Source organism: Kogia breviceps, chromosome 9, assembly GCF_026419965.1.
Source record: "Kogia breviceps isolate mKogBre1 chromosome 9, mKogBre1 haplotype 1, whole genome shotgun sequence".
In the NCBI taxonomy this organism is placed as follows: Eukaryota; Metazoa; Chordata; class Mammalia; order Artiodactyla; family Physeteridae; genus Kogia; species Kogia breviceps.
In genome coordinates, this window is record NC_081318.1 from 21444357 (window position 1) to 21468792 (window position 24436).

Genomic DNA, 24436 nt, shown 5'->3' on the forward strand with positions numbered 1-24436 from the left:
AGCACATATCCAAAAGCATATACCAAATGCTATGTCTCTGATACATCACTTACTAGCTATGTACCCTGGGACACATCATTTGACTTCTACTCTCATTTTCCTTAACCAAAAAAGGAAAGATTTTTATCTTCCAGTATAGTGCTCAAATGAGATACCACATGTGAAAGCACTTACAAATGCAAAAATAAAAACATATAAGAAGTTCTAAATAATGACTGCTGAAATGACATGATGGTTCAAATTATATTTGTGCATGTACTTTTTCTATAGTACTTAAAATACTACATGTAAGAAGGCATGTAATCAAGAGCTCTATGAATATAAATATATAAAAAAGAGACATTCAAAATGAAAATATTTCCTTCATAAATATGATCTTAAAATTCGTAAGAATACCACTCATCCACAAACTAGAAAAGAACTCAAGAAAATGTCCAATATAGCTACCTATCCTATCATTAGAGAAAGTATTATCATACTCATTTTATACAAAAGGTAACTTAAGAAAGGAAAGTAGGGCTTCCCTGGTGGTGCAGTGGTTGAGAGTCCGCCTGCCAATGCAGGGGACACGGGCTCGTGCCCAGGTCCGGGAAGATCCCACATGCCGCAGAGCAGCTAGGCCTGTGACCCATGGCCACTGAGCCTGCGCGTCCGGAGCCGGTGCTCCACAACGGGAGAGGCCACAACAGTGAGAGGCCTGCGTATCGCAAAAAAAACCAACAAAAAAAAAAAGGAAAATAAAATTTACTTAAAGGTCAGTTCAGCTATGCTGGCACTGTGGATTATCCACAACAGATCTTAAAAACCTAACCCCTGCCATGCAGTAAAAATGAAGGCTTACTTTCCTTGTTAATTTGTAAACAAACTTACTTAAATTGGGTCTAAGCCAAATTTAATGAATAAGCTATACTCTTTATAAATGAAAATTATCATATTTAGATGTCAGTGCATGATTTGGAGATCATCCCACCATTGAGTTAAGCCTTGCTTCTGTCCCCCTCCATTACTATGAATAACTGAAGGCTGACTATATTTAGAAATTGTGTTAAGAATAAACTTTTTTTAAAAATAAAGCAAGATCTTTCAAACATATCATTATAGAACATAAATGTGAAGTATTCGAACACTTTTTTTTCTTTTAAGAAGAATTCCAACAATTTATCCCAGCCAGGTAAACAAGTATCTGTGTGAATCACCACCAAAAGAAAGCTACACATCACTTAAGTGTTTTATCAAAATTATTTTAAAAGAAAACATCAAACTAAAAAAACTAGTTTAAAAACATCAAACTAAAAATAGCCTAACACAGGCTTTAAGTTTCACATTTTCCTTATATTATTTTAAAAAAACAAAACTTATCAAGAGAATGTGGGGAAAAGGTTGAAAAGCAAAATCACTGCAGACCACTATTAACATTTTTTAACAGAAAAGTGAGAAATATGAAGTTATCTAAATATTAATACCCTAAATATCAAATGAGTTAATAAGTGTCCTCAATTATTTGGAAAGCTCTAGTTAACATTTTGCCTGAATACCATAAACTAACCCACCAGGGTCAAGTAAAAAACATCATCATGCCCTACAACTAGAAGGCTGACAGAAAGGGCCGGAAAGAGGTCCAACTTCTTGCTTTAGGACAGCTGAATGTCTAACTGATCCATAAGAGACCTCTGTTCTCTTATAAATTTTTTAAGGGAAGAAACTATTCAAAATCCTTAAACAGACTTTTATTCATAGTTCTAATGAATAATATTAGAGGATTAAGAACTTTAAAAGCAGTAGTAGTAGATATTTTCCTTCAAAGAAAACTAATGACTATAGGAAATGTACCCCAAAAGTTCAACTAAAAGAACTTAAAAAAAAAAGAGAACATTTCATTTTGCATGACTAAGCAGTTAGAGGTTGAACAAGTACTTTAAAATTATAAAATCTAAATTTACTACATGAAAATAAAAGATATTTTCACTGCTTCTACATTTGGAATTTAAGATCATAGAATTAACTGTTCAAGCTATGCAAGAATCTGTAAGAAATGGGTGGTCTGCATACTGAGGAAAGAATTACTCATTAGCATGAAAGAAGAAACAATCAAGAATTTATTTAAAAAATCTGCTTGTTCCTTGGGCTTCCCTGGTGGCGCAGTGGTTGAGAATCCGCCTGCCGATGCAGAGGACACGGGTTCGTGCCCCGGTCCGGGAAGATCCCACATGCCGTGGAGCGGCTGGACCCGTGAGCCACGGCCGCTGAGCCTGCGCATCCGGAGCCTGTGCTCCGCAACGGGAGAGGCCACAACAGTGAGAGGCCCGTGTACCACAAAAAAAAAAACAAAAAAAAAAACTGCTTGTTCCTAAATTCTCATAGGTAAACAGGATACAGGTTTTTTATTTACAATTAATTATAACAAAAACTATATTTATAAAAGAAAGTAACACACCAAACAGCCCAATGATTCTAAAAATAGTTTCCCCTCTATAAGTAGTCTTTATTAAGATCTCAGATATTCTATTTGTCTAATGGAACTATTTGACTCAATGACATGAACAGGCCAACTCTTGATAGACTGGCAAACAATGACTAAGAAGCTGGTCCTTCCAAAAGAGGAATTTTTCTCCCAAATCAAAACATGGGATTCTGGCTTTTATTATCATTCTTAAAGGGATATGACTCACCTTAATCTCAACTTTAACATAATATTTTCAAAGGTATGAAATATAGATGGAAACTGAAAGAGTCAAGTCCTCAACCTTCCTACCTTCTAACTAATCCATCTTATAGATAAACAAAATAATCCTAAAAACACTAGTTTTGAGGAGGCATTACACATAATTTCTTAACCTAAAACACTTGCTAAATAAACACAATAAACGCTTCGGTAGCATTTTTCAAATATTACTTTGAAACTTATTAATGGGTTATGAAATTAGTTTTATGAGTTTGACCAACATTATCACACACACACAAAATGAAATATAAAAGAACAGAAAATAACCATAATATATGGCCTTAAGGAATACGTCAATATTTGGTTTTAGAATGATATAACTTCAGAACTGATAAACCTTCCACAAAACAATCAAGGCAATCAAATCCATATATCTCATAAAATGAAAAAGTATTTAGAAAAGGTTCTAAGAAACTTTCAAATGAAAAGGTTCCATTTGAAATAACTGTCACTTAGTTACAGATTTATAAAGTAGGGAGTCAGCCAAATAGTAAACATTTTGGGCTTTGTGGGCTAGGTGGTCTCTTGCAACTACTCAACTTTGCCATGTAGCGCAAAAGCAGACAAAGACACTATGTGAACAAGTGGCATGGCAGTGTTGCCATAAAATTTTATTAAAAAAAAAAAAAAACAGGGAACCTGCAGGATTTGGCCCACAGGCTGTAGTTTGATGACTGATGGTATAAAGAATTTATTTCTACTCCAGAATGCTGAAAACCTTACCTATTTTAATGAATCGACAAGGAAACATCTGTTCATCAATTTTATGCTTCAAGGTAAATGTTTCTTTGTTATAATCATTCTTTAAGCCACTGTGAAAAAAAATAAGGTTATCAAATCTGATCTCATAATTTAGTAAATGCACCAAAACAGAGATTAATATCATACTCCGATTTTAAGGTCAACAACTGCTCAGAATATATGACCGGGACAATGTAATGAAGTAGTTGAACATGAGAATATAGGACAAAACTTGTACATTCACATCAACTGCGCTATACTGTATTCTCTTAATTAAATGAGGGCTAATGAAAAAATGTTCAGTGTTAATTAAAGAATGTGACTACAATACATGAAAAATGTGTGACAAGACCTAGTGTCCCTAATATGTAACTGAATACAATATAAAATATTCAAGTAGTAAGAAGAAAATTTAAAAACAATTCATACTCATATCTTACAACTTAAACAGAGACAAATATTAGAATCTGTCCAAGAATTAAGTTATTAAATTCTGACTGAGATGCCAATGTTCCTTTTATAGCTCAATAAATTTTCAAAGACAACCTTATTTACTCTGTTGGTTTAATAGCATCCACTTTATCCTACATAAAAATAAACCCACATCACTTCTCTACTTAAACAACTTGGGCTGACTCAAGTATTTATGGGAAAATCACTTACCATCAGGTTGCCTTATATTCTGATATACTTTCATGACTTAAATCAAATGCAGTCTAGACATAATACATACTTATATAAAATATTGTGCTAAAGGGACACACCATGTCACAAATATATTCTAAAACTGCATGGCTTTATTTGTCCACTCCATTTTCTATCCCATTTTTCATCATCTAGAGGGCAAATTAACATTCATTCCTGGTAATCTACGTTGTCAAAACTCAAATTTACTGAGCTCCTTCCAAGAGGTAGGCACTGCAGTAGGTGCAGTCACATAATTTTACTGTTTAGTTTCCAATTTATACTAAACTCCCAGAACATTACTTCCAGATTAGGGCACTCAATCTTAATGTTCTGGACAGATTCTATATTTTTACATCAAGGATTATAGCAAAGATTTTCATTATAGCTGAAAAGTATATGTGAAATCATTAACAATTCAAAATTAAGATTGAAAAATAAGAAGTATAAAAATACGCCCAAATTTTATTCTTTCTGCTTTGGTAACAATATTAATTAGTATCTGGTGGGAAAAAGCTAACTAAAGCACAATATTAAAATAAAGTACTAGAAATAAAATAGTAGAAATACTCTGTTCTCCTTTGCAAGAAAAAACAAACCATGCAGATTTAGCTACAAAGAGACTAAACTAAGACTGCAGATTGTTTAGAAACTCTTTCCTCCCCATAATCATAACCCACCTGGACAATAGCTCTGTCATGTTTTCTTCATTCATTCCACCAAAGACTTTAAATTTCTTCAAATTGCAGACATGAGTTTTCTCATATTTTCCAAATGTGATATTCTGGACTATAGCAGGCCTTTCAAGCTTCAGAATCAAGTACTGCAAAAAGGAACAACCAAATTATATCCTCCTCCATTTAAAACAAATTGTTAGACAACATGAATAGTTAAAATTTTGGCCAGTTAACTCAAGAACGTGTAATGTTCATCCTGTCCATCCTACACTGGCAGATTTTTTTATTTTTATTTTTATTTTTTATGCTAAAGGATATTATGCAACAGTCAGGCTACCATAACATCACCACTTTCTCCCAGGAAACTATATCATTCTCAATAATGTAGATAAAGGAGGGGAAAAAAGGACTAGTGAGATAACTTCTAATCAAGGAATGACATTCAGTAAGATATAACAGACTATGGATAATGAAATAAAACAAAATTAGAATGCAAAAGTAACAATTCCATATTCTCACTGACTACACTTCAATAATAAATTCATGTTCAAAATCAGTGGTAAAATTTTAAACCTAGAAAAAAACAGATTTACTATTCACCCCTGCCAATTTTATAAATTAAAAAACTCAGACCTACCATAGATATATCTAATATAGCTCAAGTTTTGCTATTATACACAGGATAAAATGGCGTCAGTTCATTAGGGAACACATTTTACATTATGCAGACTGTCTTCAATTATAAAAATTAAGAAAGAAACTACTACTTGTCAAATACATGGGGAAAAAGCTATTTAGAAAACCACTCATGTTACATGTTGGAGTAGCTTCATGCTTCATAATAATGGGTAATACTCATGATAAAGGAGAATAGAATGAAGTTGGTGGTCCCACTTTGTACCATACACAAAAATTAACTCAAAATGTATCAAAAGTGATCCAAAATCGAAACAATACAATCAAATGTAAGATATAAAAGTAAGAGGTAATATAAAACTCTTAAGATGAAAATAGGGGTATATCTTCATGACTCTGGATTTGGCAATGGATTCTTAGATATGACTCCAAAGTACAAGCAACAAAATATAAAATAAACTGGACTTCATCAAAATTAAAGTTTTGTGCATCAAAGGACACTATCAAGAAAGTGAAAAGACAACCTACAGAGTGGGAGAAAATACTTGCAGAAATGTTATCTGATGAGGGTTTAGTACCTAGAATATATAAGGAATTTGTACAATAAGAAAAAGACAACCTAATTTAAAAATGGGCAAAGGGGCTTCCCTGGTGGCGCAGTGGCTGAGAGTCCTCCTGCCGATGCAGGAGACACGGGTTTGTGCCCTGGTCCGGGAAGATCCCACATGCCATGGAGCGGCTGGGCCTGTGAGCCATGGCCGCCGAGCCTGTGCGTCCGGAGCCTGTGCTCCGCAACGGGACAGGCCACAACAGTGAGAGGCCCGAACACCTCAGTGTTCACAGCAGCACTATTTACAATAGACAAGACATGGAAGCAACCTAAATGTCCATTGACAGATGACTGGATAAAGAAGACGTGGGGTGTGCGTGTGTGTGTGCGTGTGTGTGTGTGTATATGTAATGAAATAATACACATCCATAATAAAGAATGAAATAATGCCATTTGCAGCAACATGGACAGACCTAGAGATTATCATAAAGTGAAGTAAGCCAGACAAATAACCTATGTTATCCCTTATATGTGGAATCTTAAAAAAAAAAAAAAATGATACAAATGAACTTATTTACAAAACCGAAATAAACCCACAGACATAGAAAACAAACTTATGGTTACCAAAGGGGAAAGGATGCGGAGGGATAAATTAGGAGTTTGGGATTAACATATACACACTACTATATATAAAATATATAAACAACAAGGACCTACTGTATAGCACAGGGAACTATATTCAATATTTTGTAATAATCTATTAAGGGAAAATAATCTGAAAAAGAATATATATATAAAACTGAATCACTGTGCTCTACATCTGAAACTAACACAACACTGTAAATCAACTATAGTTCAATTAAAAAAAATTTTTTTAATCAGTCAATCTGATTTTGTCTGATACTGTTGGTTGGCTGACCCAACCTCCATTCTCAATCCAGTTCTTCCTAGCCACCTTCCGGCCAAAAATAGATACATGGCAAAATTCTGGTCAATGAGATATAAGCAGAAGTTTGTTGTGGGATAAGTTTTGCTTTTTGAAACAAATGCTACCTCTTTACTATCTGAACAGTTACAGCTGTAACATCCACTGTGCAACAATGAAGAAAAAGATTAAGAGAGTCTCACAGACAGCCATCCCCCAGCCACTCAACTTTCACCAGTAACTGCCTAATTAGTTTCCTTGTGTGTGGCAGGGACAGAGATGGGGTGATGGCGGGAAAGAAACTATTTGTTTAACCCACTGTTACAGGACCTTCGATTATTTGGTGCTAAAAGCATTCCTACTGATTCCTACTAACCTCACAGTCGAAACTTTATTTAATGACTACACAATAACAACTGTTTACGTTTATATGAGGTTTACATTCTAAGCAGCTATTAAGATTTCTTTATTATAGAAATTGCCATAGGAAAATTGAGATTGCTATTCTTAAATTTTTAATCCTTTTTATCTGTATCAAATTAATAGGTGTGGTAATATGATTTTTGGTTAACTGAGTTTCTTAAGAATACAGCTGTATATTAGAGAACAGACTACACAGCTAGGCAAGGGACTATTTACATCTCTGTCTTTCTCATGAACTCCCACTTCCTCCCATCCCTTCCTCCTTCTTTCTCTCTTTGGTCATTCTTTAAAGTCGCAGTTTACAAGTCAGTTTTCTCTGATAACTGGTTAGTTAGATACAATGTTGTAACTAGTAAAAATGGATCTTTATACAATCTGTTGTATACCATCCATCATCCCACATACAACACCTCTGAATACAACAGAAAGCATTTGTCTATATAAAATTTTATTTATAACGAAAGAGGATTTTGTTATTAAAAATTACATAAGGGGCGTCCCTGGTGGCGCAGTGGTTGAGAGTCCGCCTGCCGATGCAGGGGACACGGGTTCACGCCCCGGTCCGGGAAGATCCCACATGCCGCGGAGCGGCTGGGCCCGTCAGCCATGGCCGCTGAGCCTGCGCGTCCAGAGCCTGTGCTCCGCAGCGGGAGAGGCCACAGCAGTGAGAGGCCCGTGTACCACAAAAAACAAAAACAAAAACAAAAAAACTACCTTAGAAGGAACTTATAATTGTAGTAGAAGAATTATGATCTAATCTTTCTTAAAGCAATTATCAAGACATACGTAACTGCCTGTACATTTCAACCAACCCTAAAGTATTCCCCAGTCACCTTGAAAGACATATTTTCCATGGCAGTATCACTAACTTCTATAAAACATATCTGATGTGGGAGAAGGGTGAAATTACTATCTTAAAGTATTTATAGGGTTTTCATTCATGCTACATTTACTACCTCATAGTACAGAGAGAGAATCCAGAATCAACAGCAATGTTTTCTCATTAGGTCTAAAAATATTTGCTCCCTACCACAATGAAAATGGCTTTCATTTTTTTCTGTTTATATAAATTATAAATATAAATTGAAAATGAGAATCAAGAGATAAAAGTATAAGAATAAAACTGAAAAGAAATAAAATTACCTAAATTCCATTATCCTGACACAACCACCACCATTTTGATGATGATTCAGTTGAACTCTATGCACACACTCACACAGACACATACTTTACGTAAGTCGAATATCAAATATGTTGTTTTTGACGGGAATACCTTTTAAAAATAATTGTTTTATCTCTTTTTCCAATCTCATCTCCTCCTCTCTTAGATAACCAATGCCAACAATCAGATGTATATCCTATCATATATTTATCTGGGCTCACTGTATCAAATAAAAATATATACATGTACATACACATATAGTGGTGAGGGATGGAGAGTTGTTATTCAGGTAACAACAGTAGGATCTTATTATAGATGTTGCTCTGCATCATGCTTTTCTCATTTTATAGTGGAAATTCCTCCAAGTCAACTGGTATGAAGCCAGTTCATTTTATTTAAATGGCTGACAATATTACATGAAAAATGTATTCAAGCATTCCCTAGTAGATGGGTTCTCTGTTTTTCTCCTGCGTCAAAATCTGACCCTCACTAACAGGGTGAAATAATAAAATGTTTGTTTTTAACTGCTAATTTCTGCGGTCATTTGTTACACAACAGTTGATGACTAATACAGCACCCAAGGTCAAAAGAAATATCAACAGTTCTATTTCTTAAGTAGTTAGGTCCAAACAACTTAATAAGTATAATACTTATGCCCTGACAATTTAGTAGCCATCCAAAACAAAATAATCAACATATATTACAAGAAAAATATTTGTATTTTTACCTACCCCACTCATAACCCAACACAAGCTTTAGAGAGAAGTGTTTAGGGTTCATTCACTCTCAAAACATGCCATACATCCTAGCATTCATGTACACACGTATAGTCCTTCCTCATTATGGGAAAAAAAGGAGTAGCTGAGAGGCTTTGATTTTGTTTTCCACCCACGTCTATATAACTGCACCATTAACCTCCTTATCTGCTTAAGCTGCATATACTAAACATAATTTAAATTTTTTACTGACAGAATCAAGCAGTGTGAGCATCAAACAGTATATCCTAACAATAGCGATGCCTTAGATCTGTGCAGTCTAATACATAGCCACTAGCCACCTGGGGCTACTTAATCTAAAATAATTAAAATTAAATAAAATTTAAAATTGCATTCCTTAGATGCATTAGCCTCATTTCAAGTACTCAGTAGCCACCTGTGGTTAGCAGCTGCTGTATTATACAGTGCAGATTATAGAGTATTTTCATCACTGCAGAAAGTTTACTAGAAATACTATCCTAGAGGTTATTGAAATACAGAGTATTCTTGCACTAAAGACCCCCTAAATGTTATACTTTTGGTTTTCTATTTGTTACTTAGATTTTTCTGTCTTCCCCCTTATGACACTTTGTCAGTTGTCAACTTGCTGTTAATGTGCCTATCTTTCACAGCTACGTGCCCCCATGCACAAAGCTGCTTCCAGTTGCTGAAACCGAAAGAAACAATCAACCAAACAGAATAACATTATATCCAAATTGGATTCTTAAGAAAAGGCCCTTAGAACCTAAAATCTCATCACAATGCTTTTGATTTTTCAGAGTCCTCTTTTCCTTTGTAATTCTCAGACCTGTTCAAGATATGGTAAATGAACTGTTAGTTACAGTATAGTTGCTCCTCACTATTCATGGGTTTTGCACTTGCAAATTTATCTACTCACTAAAATTTATTTGTAACATCAAATCAATACTCTCAGTCATTCCTGGACATGCACAGAGCAGTAAAAAATTTAAGTTGCCGGAAGCACACTCTCCCAACTAAGGTCAAACAATGGACCCTATACCTTCTTGTTTTAGCTCTCATACTACAAACATGTTTCCTTTTCATGGTCTATTTAGGCACATTTTTAAATATTTTTGTGTTTTCTGTTGGTGTTTCACTGTCTAAAATGATCCCCAAGTATAGTGCTGAAGTGCTGTCTAGTGTTTCTAAATGCAAGAAGGCTGCAATGTGCCTTACAGAGAAAATATGTGTATTAGATAAGCTTCATTCAGGCAAGAGTTATAGTGCTAATGGCTGTGAGTCCAATGCTAATGAATAAACAATACACACAAAATAAGGTGTCTTTAAACAGAAATGCATATAAAGCAACATTATGTATTGACTGGTTGATGAAAATCAGTAACAAGATGCTAGCAGGAACTTAACTCTGAGTTACAGTGAAAGATCCACCAGACTGGTAAAAATCTAAAAATCATCCATAGAAGTGATGGGAAGAACACAATGCACAACAACTTTCATACACTGCCAGTCAGACTATAAATTATACATCCATTTTGTAAAAACAGTTTTGTATTACCAGATAAAAGTTGAACACACATATCCTTTGTGATCCAGCAATTGTACACCAAGGTATATACCCTAAAGAAACTCTTGTATGTGTGTATGAGGAAAAAACACAGAAGAATATTCATAGCATCTTGTTCCTAAGAGCAAAAACTATAAAAAACTCAAAAGCCTACCAACTGAAAAATGGATAGATATATTTTAGCATACTTATATACTGGAATACTAAACAGTAGTGAAAATTAACAAACTATAATTATACTCAGCAACATTAATATCATAATGTTAAGCAAACAAACAAAAAGCTAGCCACAGAAGATGTATAATGAATGACTCAATATATGTTATATTTATATAAAGCCAAAGCCAGACAAAACTTAAATCACAGGAATTTATAAACATATACATACATAATACTGTGAGAATATGCTTAACAAATATGAAATAATAATTACTGGGGTGGGATTAGAGGACAGATATAAGATGGGGCTCACAGGAAGCTTTAAAGGTTATAACAGTTTTCCATTTCTAAAGATGGTTGACAAGTAAACAGGTATTTGCTTTATTATTCTTTATATTTTATATATAAGTGTGTGTGTATGTGTGTGTATTCTTTGGATATATATTTTGCAATTAAACACTTAAACACCAGGTGATCCAAAAAGGTTTGTAAACAGTAAAAAAAAAACAATTAAAAAGGAAAAATAAGTACAGAGACTAGGTTTCCAAGAATTATACTAGAATAAAAAAAAATAAAGTAAGTTTTATTTATCCATCTTCTTTACCCATCAGAGCATTAATTTCCTCAAGGATATGGATATAAGTGCTAATGCTGAAAGTGTAATATAACTGAAAAATGATTATTTTTTAATTCAGATGACATTGGACACCACTTGTCAAGGAAACAATTTAGCTCATGGTCCTGATGTCATCTAAATATACTAGTTTAGTAAAATAACAAACTATATTAAGCTTATTTTCCCTAAAAGGCAGTTACTGAATCACTGAGTCAAAGTTGAATTTACTAACATCTCCTTAAATATTTACAGAATGACTTGAGTTTAAGTGCAGTAGAAGTCACACCTCTGCTCAGATCAGTACTCTGATCAGTTACTACTCAGAACACTAACAGCACCTTAACCAGTTCTTTTTAGTTAACATTTTCCTCAAAATGTAACAAGAAACTTAGTTTTGCATCATTAGTAATCCAGAAAAAACATAAATTAGATTTACTACTCTCTACTTCTGGTAGAGAGAAGTATAAAGTCTATGCTTCATCAAATTCCACACTGTATTTGTCTATGAAATAAATATTCTTCCAAAATATAAACAAACAAAAAAAGAGGAAATAAAAATTTACCTCTGGGACTTCCCTGGTGGTCCAGTGGTTAAGACTCTGTGCTCCCAATACAGGGGGCCCGGGTTTGATCCTTGGTCAGGGAACTATATTCTGCATGCTGCAACTAAACAAGCCCAAGAGCCCGCATGCCGCAACTAAGATCTCATGCAGCCAGATAAATAAATTTTTTTTAAAAATTACCTCACAATTTCAAAGACTGAATAAACTATTAATGGAATCTAGATAACTGATATCAGTTTAGTGCCTACCTATTTAAAATCTGACTTCTGAATGGTATCAAGAGCTACACATAATCTTACCTGGGGAGGGTAGTTGCTCTCTGAAGACCACCTTGAAGACTGGTCATTCGGCTTATCCACTAAAATGTTCCTGAAATAAAAAAACGAAAATTATAGCAATTAATTAAAAGAATAAGTGAACAGGAATATGCAAAAAGAGGAATAATCTACCAGATGCTAATATTATCACAAGGTTATATAATGCCTGGAACTTGAATAAGAAGAGAAAATTAAACAGAATAAGAAACACAGACAATGTCTAGTAATTAAAAAATTTTTAAATATGATAAAGGTAGCATTTTAAACAATTGAAAAAAGTACTATATATATATATGCATGTGTGTGTGTGTATATAACTCTACTTCACATCAAGTGACAAAATGAACTATAGCTGTATTTAGGAATTTAAGGTAAATAAAGTAATAAAATATCTAATAATTAATAAAATTCCTCTCTCTCTCTCCCTCTCTCTCTCTCTCCCTCTCCCCCTCCTTCCCTCCCTCCCTCCCTCCCTCCCTCTCCCTTCCTCCCTCCCTCCCTCCCTCTCTCTCTCTCTCTCTTTCTCTCTCTATATATATATAAAAATAAAATCAATCTTTGGATCAAGAAGGTCTTTTAAGCCCAGCACCAAAAACAGAACTGTGAAAAAAGGAACTGATATAAGTAACTTTGGAAGACAGTGCTCTCACTGGAAACTGTAAAGCTAAAGACAAATAGAACCAAAGACAAATAGAACCATACACAAAAACTGTATTTTAAGGACTTCCCTTGTGGCACAGTGGTTAAGAATCCGCCTGCCAATGCACGGGACATGGGTTCGAGTCCTGGTCCAGGAAGATCCCACATGCCGTGGAGCAGCTAAGCCTGTGCCCCACAACTATGGAGCCCACGCTCTAGAGCCCACGTGCCACAACTATTGAGCCCACGTGCTGCAACTACTGAAGCCCGCACGCCTAGAGCCCGTGCTCCACAACAAGAGAAGCCACCACAGTGAGAAGCCCGCACACCGCAACGAAGAGTAGCCCTCGCTCACCACTACTACAGAAAAGCCCGCACACAGCAACAAAGACCCAACGCAGCCAAAATTAAATTAATTAATTTTTTAAAACTGTACTTTATTTGATAAAGTTATTTCTCAGAGGGATATGGCTTAATTCTGAAACACTTTATATGTATACTGGGGTCAAACAAATAATGAATGGTAGATGATGGGAGTCAAGCTTCTCACTTCGGAGTGGGAAGCTACAGAAAAGCAAGGGCAGGGATGTTGGAATGATCCTGATAGTACTGAAATAGAGTCAGAGACATCAGTGTGAACTCATATTTAGGTTATATAGATACAGATTCAGAAGTAATTATATGTGAACATGCATACATATACCCATGCACACTGACACAAATAGTATTCCTAGCTCTGTTCACTAACAGAGACTAGAAGCAGTGACACCCCCAGTAGCAGTGAGTACACCAATGCCGAATCTTGGTTTCTACATACCACAGTCCAATAGAAGGAACAGGGATTCTTGGGGAAGTAGCTGATTCTAGCGTTAGAGCAGGGAATCCAGAAGATTAGCCTAGAGCATGTTGTAGTGCTCAAAACAACAACAGCAAAAGGAAGGCGGGGGCATGTCAAAGGGACACAGAGGAGCCAATATGAAAAAATGAATGGCCAAAGCTAAAATAAACAACAAAATAAATAACGTAGTATTGGATTAGAACCCAAAGTATAAATATCCCTGAGTCCATACTGATATAAATAACCCCAGTCTAAAAATCAGAAAAACATCAGACAGATTCAAATTGAGGAACACTCAACAAAATACATGACCAGTACTCCTTAAAACTCTCAATATACCGAAAAACAAGGAAAGACTGAAAAACTGTCACAGACCAGAGGAGAGTAAAGAGACAAGACAACTAAAAGTAATGGTACCTTGGATGGGATCCTGGATCAGAAAGAAGACAGTGGAAAAACTAATGAAATCCAAATAAAATGTGGCATTTAGGTAATAGTAACGTATCAGTGTTGGTATCTTGGTCATGACAAATGTACCATGGTAATATAAGATGTAAGCAATAGGAGAAACTAGGTGAGGGGCATATGGGAACTTCGTACTATCTCTCCAACTTTTCTGTAAATCTAAAATCATTCTAAAATAATGGGCCTTCTCAAAGGCCCATTTATTTATCTAGCTTAAAATATAGATCTATACCTGTCATAGAGAAAGTACTTAATAAATGTCAAAAATAACTTTTTTTAAAAGGCAGTACTATAAGGAAAAGAATTTCCTTTACATACACATCTCACAAAGGTAAAACATTAATATATAAAATAACCTCAAACAATACTAAAAGGTAAAAACCAACTAGAAAAATATAGGAAACAAAACACAAAAGGCTAATTAAAATTTGAATGAAGAGCATTTAATCATAAATACTCGGGCTTCCCTGGTGGCCAGTGGTTGAGCGTCCGCCTGCCGATGCAGGGGACACGGGTTCGTGCCCCGGTCCGGGAAGATCCCACGTGCCGCAGAGCGGCTGGGCCCGTGAGCCATGGCCGCTGAGCCTGCGCGTCCGGACCCTGTGCTCCGCAACAGGAGAGGCCACAACAATGAGAGGCCCGCGTACCGCAAAAAAAAAAAAAAACCACCATAAATACTCCATATGAAAACAGGCAAAACCAAACATTAAAAATCAGTAATAACCAAAAATTAGAGATTATAACAAAGATATATATTAACCCTATAAAATTGGGCCTACACTCTCAAAACAACATGTGTTTTAATCATAATTGCAGCTGTTGGCCAGAGCTGGTAAAATGGCGCTCTCATATTTTGCTGGTAGAAATGCAAATTGATACAACTTTTCAAGAGAGAATTTTAATATAATATATATTTTAAAAATTTCAAATACACATATCCTTTTAAATAAAAATGATGATGACATCAGCCACGATGACAGTGATGATGTTGGCATCTAACATTTCTGAGCTTTTATGACATCTCAGACACTGGGCTAAGTGCTTTCCATACATAAACTATTACCGTCAAAGCACAGATTAAGAATCTGAGAGAGATAAATTAATTTGCCTAAGCATACACACCTAAGAAATAATAATTTGAACCCAAGGCAATCTGACTCTAAAGCCAACGCTCCTAATCACCATAATATACAGCCTCAGAATTATTCCACTTCTTGGAACTTAACCTAAAAAATAATCCAGGGGATTTAAATCATCCACATTCATCACAATACAATTTATAATAACAAACTGTGAACAACCTGTCTAAAAACAGAGGATGTGTTAAAACAAATTATGAAATATCTATGTTACAAAATACCATGTAATCATAATGTATTCTACAGCCTGACTTTAATATTGTTGGAAAATGTCCACTACATAGTGAGTGAAGGGAAAAGGTAGTTTACAGTATATATACTGTAAATCAAGTGTTGTAAGCAATAATATTCATGCATGAAGAGAAAAGACAAAGAAGATATACTAAATTGATAATGTAGTTCTCAATGGTGAGATTTCAGTGACATTTTTCCTTCTTTGTGCTTTTTGTACTTTTCAAATATTCTAAAATTAACACATCTGACACATTATCAGAAAAAAAGGTGTGTTTTATTAAGAATGAATTACAAAGCAAAGATGAAAACTCTATGAAAAGACTGCAGTACAGTTAAAAGCTAAAGCTAAAAAACTAGGAAAAAAATCACTCTGACATGAATGTTATAAAGCATGAAAGAAAACCTAATATATTATAACTATGATAAATTGGGACCACAAAAATCACAAAGTATAATAAATTGGAGGAGGGGAGATCAAATGACATGTAAGTGAGTTAATTTCATCATTTTTCATAGCTCCGAAGAATAATGTTTCTGAAATTAAGAAAAAAAGAGACTCAAGCATACTTAAGTTTAGAATAAAAACATACTACATATCTTATAAATTATCTGAGACAGAATATCAACAACAAAAAATAGCAAAAAGAAGGAAATAAAAGATTAAATGAAAGCAGGACACATTACAGAAAATTTTAAATAAAATGACTATGAATACCAAGCATCTAGTACAGTCATACATATAAATGGTCTAAAATAACATAGTAAGATATCCTTTGGACTGGGTGAATAGTAGTAACATTACTATTACACGAAGGCACACATACACTAACAGTTGACTCATGACAGATAAAAGATGACACAATCTTTGTAAAACTAGGAGGAAGTTAAAGAAAATGTATTAACTGGGATTAAAGGGGTCAAAGGTAGAGATAAAAAATACAATTTAAAAAAGTATGAACTGGATGAAAACAATAACTATAAAATAATAGTTCAAGCCAAGATCGTGAGTCTTAATGAATTAAACAAAAACAAAAATGAAGCAAAACACAGTAAATATCAGAAGAAACTGATAAAAAAAAAGTAGCAGGAGATTAAAGTCTCTCAGCATCTAGAAAATTAATAAACAAACAACTATATAATGTCAAAGTAGTGGTAAGGATTAATAGTACTATGAAGAAAAATAAAGCAAAGTAGAAGAGAAACAGACCTAACGATGAGGAAGCTAGCCATGTCATAATCTGAAAAATGAGCAGATGGATCACTAAATGCAAAGTCAAGGAGGCAAACAGTTACAATATGTTATAGTCTTGTGAATTTTGAAATGCCTATTAAACAGCCCATTAGAGATCCAGCAGTTGGACTATCTGAGGCTGAAATTCAAGGAAAATGCCAGAGCTGAAAAAAATATAGAGAAACATCAGTATATCAAATGTTAAAATATTTAGAGCTATGACACTGAGTGAAATGACTCAGGGGATAAAAGAGAGCTAGAAGAGAAGCTGAAAGACTGATTAAGCTCTGGGGATCCATTATTTAGGGGGTCCAGAAGAGAAAGATCAAGCAAAGGAGACTGAGAAGGGCCAAAGGTGAAGAAGATGAAAACCTAGAAACTGTAGATGCCAAATGAAGAAAGTATTTTGAGAACAAAGACGTGAAAACTATGTAAAATGCTGCTAAGAAGACAGGGACTAGGTGGTATTAACCCTCATATGCCTAACTCAAAACTTAAATGCTGCCAAACAGAAAGTGCCTAATAAATATTTGATAGATATGAACAAATAAACAATACTAAAAACAAAAAAATTAAAGTGGTTCCATCAAAGCATAGAGTATATTAATCCTTATTTATTATTTGTCATTTAAAGCTTATACTAAGATAAAAGAGAAATATATATACTTGAAACTAATATACTGTATATCAACTATACAATTTAAAAAAAAGATAAAAGAGAAATATGATACCAGAAACAAGGTGCAGCCTAAGGGGGCTTGGAAAGATGGAAGTTTGAAGATATTCCTGATGATCTCCAGCCCAACACTAAGTCAACTGCTAAGTACCTCTCTTAAGCCCAGAAGGTGACAGAGGCCAGAACCAGAACTTTAAGAATTACCACAAAAGCTTAGCCCTAGGAGGACCATGAGATCCATGGATGCCTCTTTCCCCAAGAAAAAGGCATCAACTAAACGAGCATTCCTGGGACAACAGGCTGTCTCCCTGGACCACAAAGATCTTCAGGAGAGCTTTAGCCCTGAAGATGAGAATGTACTTGCCCTCTTAGCTGAGGACATCTAGTTGCTGAGAGGTGTCTCCTGGTGACCTACAGAGAACTAACAATATAGGAAATGGTACACCAAAAGCCACAAGACAAAGACTGCCAGACTGCCCACTCTCTCTGAGGTATCAGAAGCCTCACCCAAATAGTACACAATACAAAAAAAGTTTGTATAGAAAATTGTATAAAAAGAGCCAAGAAAATTTATGAAAAAGAATAGTGAGAAGAGATCATTTTATCAGCTTTTAAAACACTTCAAATCCTCTATAATTAAAAACAGTAGGGATTGGTATAGGAACAGATCAACAGCTAAGAAACAAAAATCCAGAAATTGAGCCCTTTTTGGATGAGAATTTCATATTTGATGAAGGTGATATTTTATTTCAATGGGAAATGACAGTTTATATTTGAGACGCTTATACAACTGAATATTCACTAGAAGAAAATAAGTTAACCCCTACCTAATATATATACAAAATTCCAATTAAAGGTTTAAACATACATACATACATAAACATATTAGAAAAAAATTTGAGGGCTAATATGTACAACCAAAAGCATTAGTGAGATCTTTTTGCCAAGAAACACAGCAGCTTTAAAATGAAAAAGTTATTTGATTACAAAAAACTTTTGAATTTTGTATTGTAAAAAACACCATAAAGATAGGAAATAAGCAATAGTTTAGGGAAAAGTGTTTGCAACCCATATGACTAATAAAGTATTCATACCTAAGATACGCAAAACACTGTTTCACATTGAGAATAAGATGAACAACAAAATGAAAAATGAGCAGAATGCATGTCACCGAAGAGTCATTAAAATGGCTAGTAAACAGCAACAAAAATTTTTCTTCTAAATCTCTGTATATTGTTTGTGTCAGGGAAAACAAATTAACATAGTAAGATATCTTTTTTCACCCATCAAATTGATGAGATTAAATCCCTACTTAACAGGAAATCAGGGAGAAACTGTGGACATGTCCATTACTCCAACCTTGATGGAAAGTCAATTTGCAACATCAAAATTCTAAATGTACATATTCTTTCACCTAGCACTTTCAGAATCTATCCCATAAAAATAAGACCATCAATACATAAAGATCTATGTATAGAGATGCATAAATAAGTCTGTCTAATGCAGCATTTTTTGTAGTAGCAAGGAAATGATTAAATAAATCATAAAACATATATATCATGGAACACTATATTGCCATTATAAAGAATACTTCAGATCTATGCCAGGTAACTTGGAGGGATTTTTGCAATATAAGATACAAAGAAGCATGTATGATTTCATTGTTTAAAAAAACACTATTATTTATATATATATTTGTATACAATTATATTAACAACCATGTGTGATATGCTCTAATTTATATTAAATTATATAAAGCAAGCACACATATAAGCCAAAAATGAAGCATAAATATCATTAAGGGGTTTAGCTTATCTTCTTATATTTGTCGTATTCAAATTTTTATAATAAATATTATTTATATAAACATTAAATTATTGTAAAAATATTATGGTTGAGATGACAATAAGCTTTCCATATTTATGGCAAACTGACTACATTATCATCAGATGATCAAATCAGGCTCAACTTTTCTTTCTTTTTAAAGACACAGGAGATGGAGAAGCAATTAATAAAGGCTTACTGCCTCTTAAAATTTTTAAGTGACAGATGATCTCTCAAAGCTTAGTCAGCTGTAGACTGTTTTTAATTCTCCCTCCCAAATGTTCCTTCCTGAAATCCATTTCCATTCTCCTGGAAAGCAAATGAGAAACTAGTTGAGGGCAGTGACTTTTAACGTTAGCCCTTCATCAACAGAAACACAGCCAGTATGGTAGCATTCTATACATGTTCTTTATTATCCTTCCTCATACTTCCCAAAGACCTATAAAGCCCACCATCATTACTGGTATAGCTTTTCCTTCTTCTATGTCTCAGGAGAGACATTAACCTCTTTTACTACATATTGTTAATCATGATACTAGTTCACTATCCCTGACCTCTAGTTCACTATCCCTGATCTCTAACAGGGGAAATATCCCATCCACAGCCTCTGCTGAAGGAGCAATCATAGACACTGATGTTTTGTTACTTGTGACTCTCCCTTACAACTACCTCAATGACAACTAACTTAGGCTAGCTAATGACCTATGATGGGAGATGGAATGGGCCAGTACGAAAATAAAATTATAAGACAGAAAAATGTATAAGTGAAGAGAACCAATGAAACAGAGAAAAGATATACAAAATAAGTATAAGAGATACAAGAGAAAGAATAAGCCGGTCAGTAGTAAGATAAGACTGTAGGAGACATAAAACAGCAGAGACTCCAAGGAATAACAGAGAATAGAAATTAATGGCTTTTTAGTTCTAGCTGCCAGGAGGCTCTTTCTGGCAACCAAAAGAATGTGATCAAAATATCCTTCTTGGTACCCCATGACTAATTTTAACATTTTAACTATTGTCTGGGAAAATAAATACATGATAAGCAAACAAAAAATGTTATAGAAGACACAATTCATATAGTTGCATATAGAAACTATATGATCCAAAAAACAAAGATTAATCTACTAAGATTAAGCTCAATATACGCCATTGTAAAATATATTTAAAGTGCAAAATGCAAATAATAACTAACGGAGAACTGGTCAAGAAGAACTAATAAAAGAGATGAGGGCTTCCCTGGTGGCGCAGTGGTTGAGAGTCCGCCTGCCGATGCAGGGGACGCGGGTTCGTGCCCCGGTCCGGGAAGATCCCACGTGCCGCGGAGCGGCTGGGCCCGTGAGCCATGGCCGCTGAGCCTGAGCATCCGGAGCCTGTGCTCTGCAACGGGAGAGGCCACAGCAGTGAGAGGCCCGCGTACCACAAAATAAATAAATAATAAATAAATAAAAATAATAAATAAAATACTGTTTCTTTAAAAAAAAAAAGAGAGAGAGATGAGCTGAGGACTAAAACAGTTTCCTTTTTCATCAGTGTTAATTTAATTTTAAAAAGGTATATTTTTTGGGCTTCCCTGGTTGGCGCAGTGGTTGAGAGTCCGCCTGCCGATGCAGGGGACATGGGTTTGTGTCCTGGTCTGGGAAGATCCCACATGCTGCAGAGCGGCTAGGCCCGTGAGCCATGGCCGCTGGGCCTGCGCGTCTGGAGCCTGTGCTCTGCAATGCGAGAGGCCACAACAGTGAGAGGCCCGCATACCGGGAAAAAAAAAAAAAAAGGTACATTTTTATTCCTACCAATGCAGTGTGAAAACTGAAGGTAATAAAAATGAGCCACATTAAATCTCTTGAACGTAGACAGACTACAAAGGCAAGGCTGTGAGTTATTAATTTTTTCAATTAGGACTATAAAAATTTATAGTGAAACACATGGACAACTGAAATATGGAATACAATGTTAACTTTTTCCAAGTTACATGTCTCTATTTTGCAAAATTTTTAATGTAGTATATCTACATGAACTACCAACTGTCAGGAACAAACTATTAAAATTCATCATGAGAAGAGAATTTATTGGACATTTTGGGTTCAATTCAAGTCAGCAAATTAAAAATCTTTTTTTTAAATTAAACATGCTCAAATCCTAAGTCTGCTTGGCAATATCTTTTAAATTGCTGCTCTTAAGAATACTTAAAATAAACATAAAAAGCAGTACTTGAGCAAAAAAATGGAGCACTTAACGTTTTTTTCTGCTAATGGATGCTCAAGATACTTAACAGTAAATCCAGTCAATTTTAAATCGAGAGTTCTGGATACTCAAAAGCTACCTCTAATTTTGATGTGAAGAAGTCAGTCAAGCAGAGTATGCAAAAGAGTGTGGAAGGATTCAATCTGTGAATATCTTCCTTTTGGTAGTTTTAAAACACCCTACTAAAACCTGTGCCCTTCTGTTACATGATGGGATAAAATGCCTCTAGAAGAAATCAGCTTTGACTAGGAATCATAAGACCCTGGAGCTTGGCCACTAATTACTGGTTGGATAACCTTAAGCATATCATGTAACCTGCAAGACTTTAATTCCTTTATCTGTAGTGTAAAAGGAAAGGTTGAATTCCTTGATCTCAAGTTTCTTCCAGCTCTCATCAGGGCAGTGTACTGCACAACTCTAGGAAACACCATTCATCAGGCCATGTTAACATTCTACAATTCCATGAAAAGATTTCACATCCTTCATTCAACGTACCATGTAAAATCCTCCTCCTACACAGCAGTCAATAACAACACACAATCCATTGATTATAATACAGCTTCCATTACGTGTAAACACTCTGCTGGGGTAACACCACAAAAGTACAAGAATGGGTACCTGTGGCCAAGGGGATTATGATTTTTAAAAAATAAATAATAAATGTACTTAGCATAAAATTTATGACACAAAAACATATACAATAAAAAGCCAATTCAAAATTCAAAATAAAAATCAACTCAAATCAATTCTGAATAGCCACAGCTGTACAGTATTAAAGAGTATACTACACAAAGTATAGCTTCTCCCAAAATCACTTGTATGCTCACTTTCAAATACTTCCCAATTTTCACACCAAATACTTCCAAATTTTCACACAGGAGCATGTGTGGAGGGGGCCCTACCATAAGCTGGAGTTATTCAACAAATATTTACTGATTCCTATATGCCAAACATTGTGCTAGGCTCTGGGAATACACTGATATTTAAGATAGAAAAGATCCCCACTTGCGATGCTAACGTTCAAATGAGAAGCAGCAGAAAGTTAACAGGTACAGCTGCAAACAAGGTAATTACAGATTGTGATAAATGCTATAAAAGAAATAAACAGGGAGCTGCACTAGGAAAGGGGAGTTCTTTTACTTGAAGTGGTACCCAAAATGCTAATTAGAAGAAATTAGAAGTCAGTTCTTCACAAAGAAACCAACATGCTCAAAATCACAGCAACAGGAAATAATCTGACCATGTTAATCTGAGAACTGGATAAAGTCAGATAATGTCCTCACAGGTCCCAAGATAAGGTAAATGCAAAGAAAGCATGAAATCTCCAAGGGGGCCTGAGAACATTCATAAAATGCTGAGTCTAGACACTAAGAGGATTTCAGAACTATCCTGCAAATATTTTCTTACTTTTAGAAGGACAGAAACCCATTCTGAAGAGAAACTGCAGGAACAGAAAATAAATTAAGCAAAGCATGAAGAATGACAACCCCCAGGAAAGGTAAGATTCATATTCTAGGTGGGCAAAGGTCCAAGCGATACAGAACTCAAAACATATCACACAGCAAAATACATTTAAAGGTTCCCCTCCAGAAAGCAAAATACTTCCAAAGCATAGATATAAAGGCGAAAAGCTTTACTACATCTCAGAAGTCCAAATTTAAAAAATATTTCACAAAGTAGAGAGATCTTGAGCCCCAAAGCTCAGAACTACACTTGTCCATCCCTTCTGCCTACAGTTCTTCCTTCTAAAACTACTGGAAGGGAATTCCCTGGCAGTCCAGTGGTTAGGACTCCTGGCTTTCACTGCTGAGGCTGCAGGTTCAATCCCTGGTTGGGGAACTAAATCCCGCAAACCACACTGCGTGGCCAAATAAATAAATTAATTAAACTACTGGAAACCCGTACTTGCTTAAACACTAGAAAATTAAAATGAAAGCACACACTAAGAAATTACAGGAAAAATAATATATGTGAAATAAATAACTTTCTAACAGATAATAAAAGCACATGAGAAAAATGTGGCCACAAAAAAAGATGAACATTATTATTATTATTCTTTTTTTTTTTTTGCGGTACTCAGGCCTCTCACTGTTGTGGCCTCTCCCGTTGCGGAGCACAGGCTCCGGATGCACAGGCTGAGCGGCCATGGCTCACGGGCCCAGCCGCTCTGCGGCATGTGGGATTCTTCCGGACCGGGGCATGAACCTGTGTCCCCTGCATCGGCAGGTGGACTCTCAACCACTGCGCCACCAGGGAAGCCCAATGAACATTATTAACTATTATTTCAACATGAACTAAAAGAAATTAAGACAATAGCTGGTTTTATTAAGCAGTAATAAATCAAAATTACAACAGTTCAGAAATAATATGACTAGACAGTAGGAAGAGCTAGTAAGACTCACAAATGAGGGAAAATAGGTTTTTTCAGAAAACAGACTAAATTAGAAAGAACTAATTAGACTAGACTGTTAACTAGACTTATTGTGGTAACCATTACACAATATATACAAATATCAAACATGTTGCACACCTGAAATTAATATAATGTTGTATGTCAACTGTACCTCAACTAAAACACACACACACACACACACACACACACACACACACACACACACACAGAATATACTCCCTCCTCCCCCAACCCTGCCCAAAAAAACCCAATGAAGAAAA

General features: G+C 35.1%; 1 protein-coding gene across 11 annotated transcripts in view; it reads right to left on the reverse strand.

The window, feature by feature from the left end:
• Positions 1 to 24436, reverse strand: part of MKLN1 (muskelin 1) — a 339221-nt gene that overhangs the window by 108433 nt on the left and 206352 nt on the right. For all 11 annotated transcript variants that reach the window (XM_067042147.1, XM_067042144.1, XM_067042148.1 and 8 more), the window contains 3 exons: positions 12459 to 12528; positions 4828 to 4970; positions 3446 to 3534 (listed from right to left, as the gene is read on the reverse strand). In XM_067042147.1, coding sequence (XP_066898248.1) covers positions 3446 to 3534; positions 4828 to 4862 — 124 coding nt within the window. In that variant the 5' untranslated portion in view covers positions 4863 to 4970; positions 12459 to 12528. The remainder of the gene's footprint in view (positions 1 to 3445; positions 3535 to 4827; positions 4971 to 12458; positions 12529 to 24436) is intronic.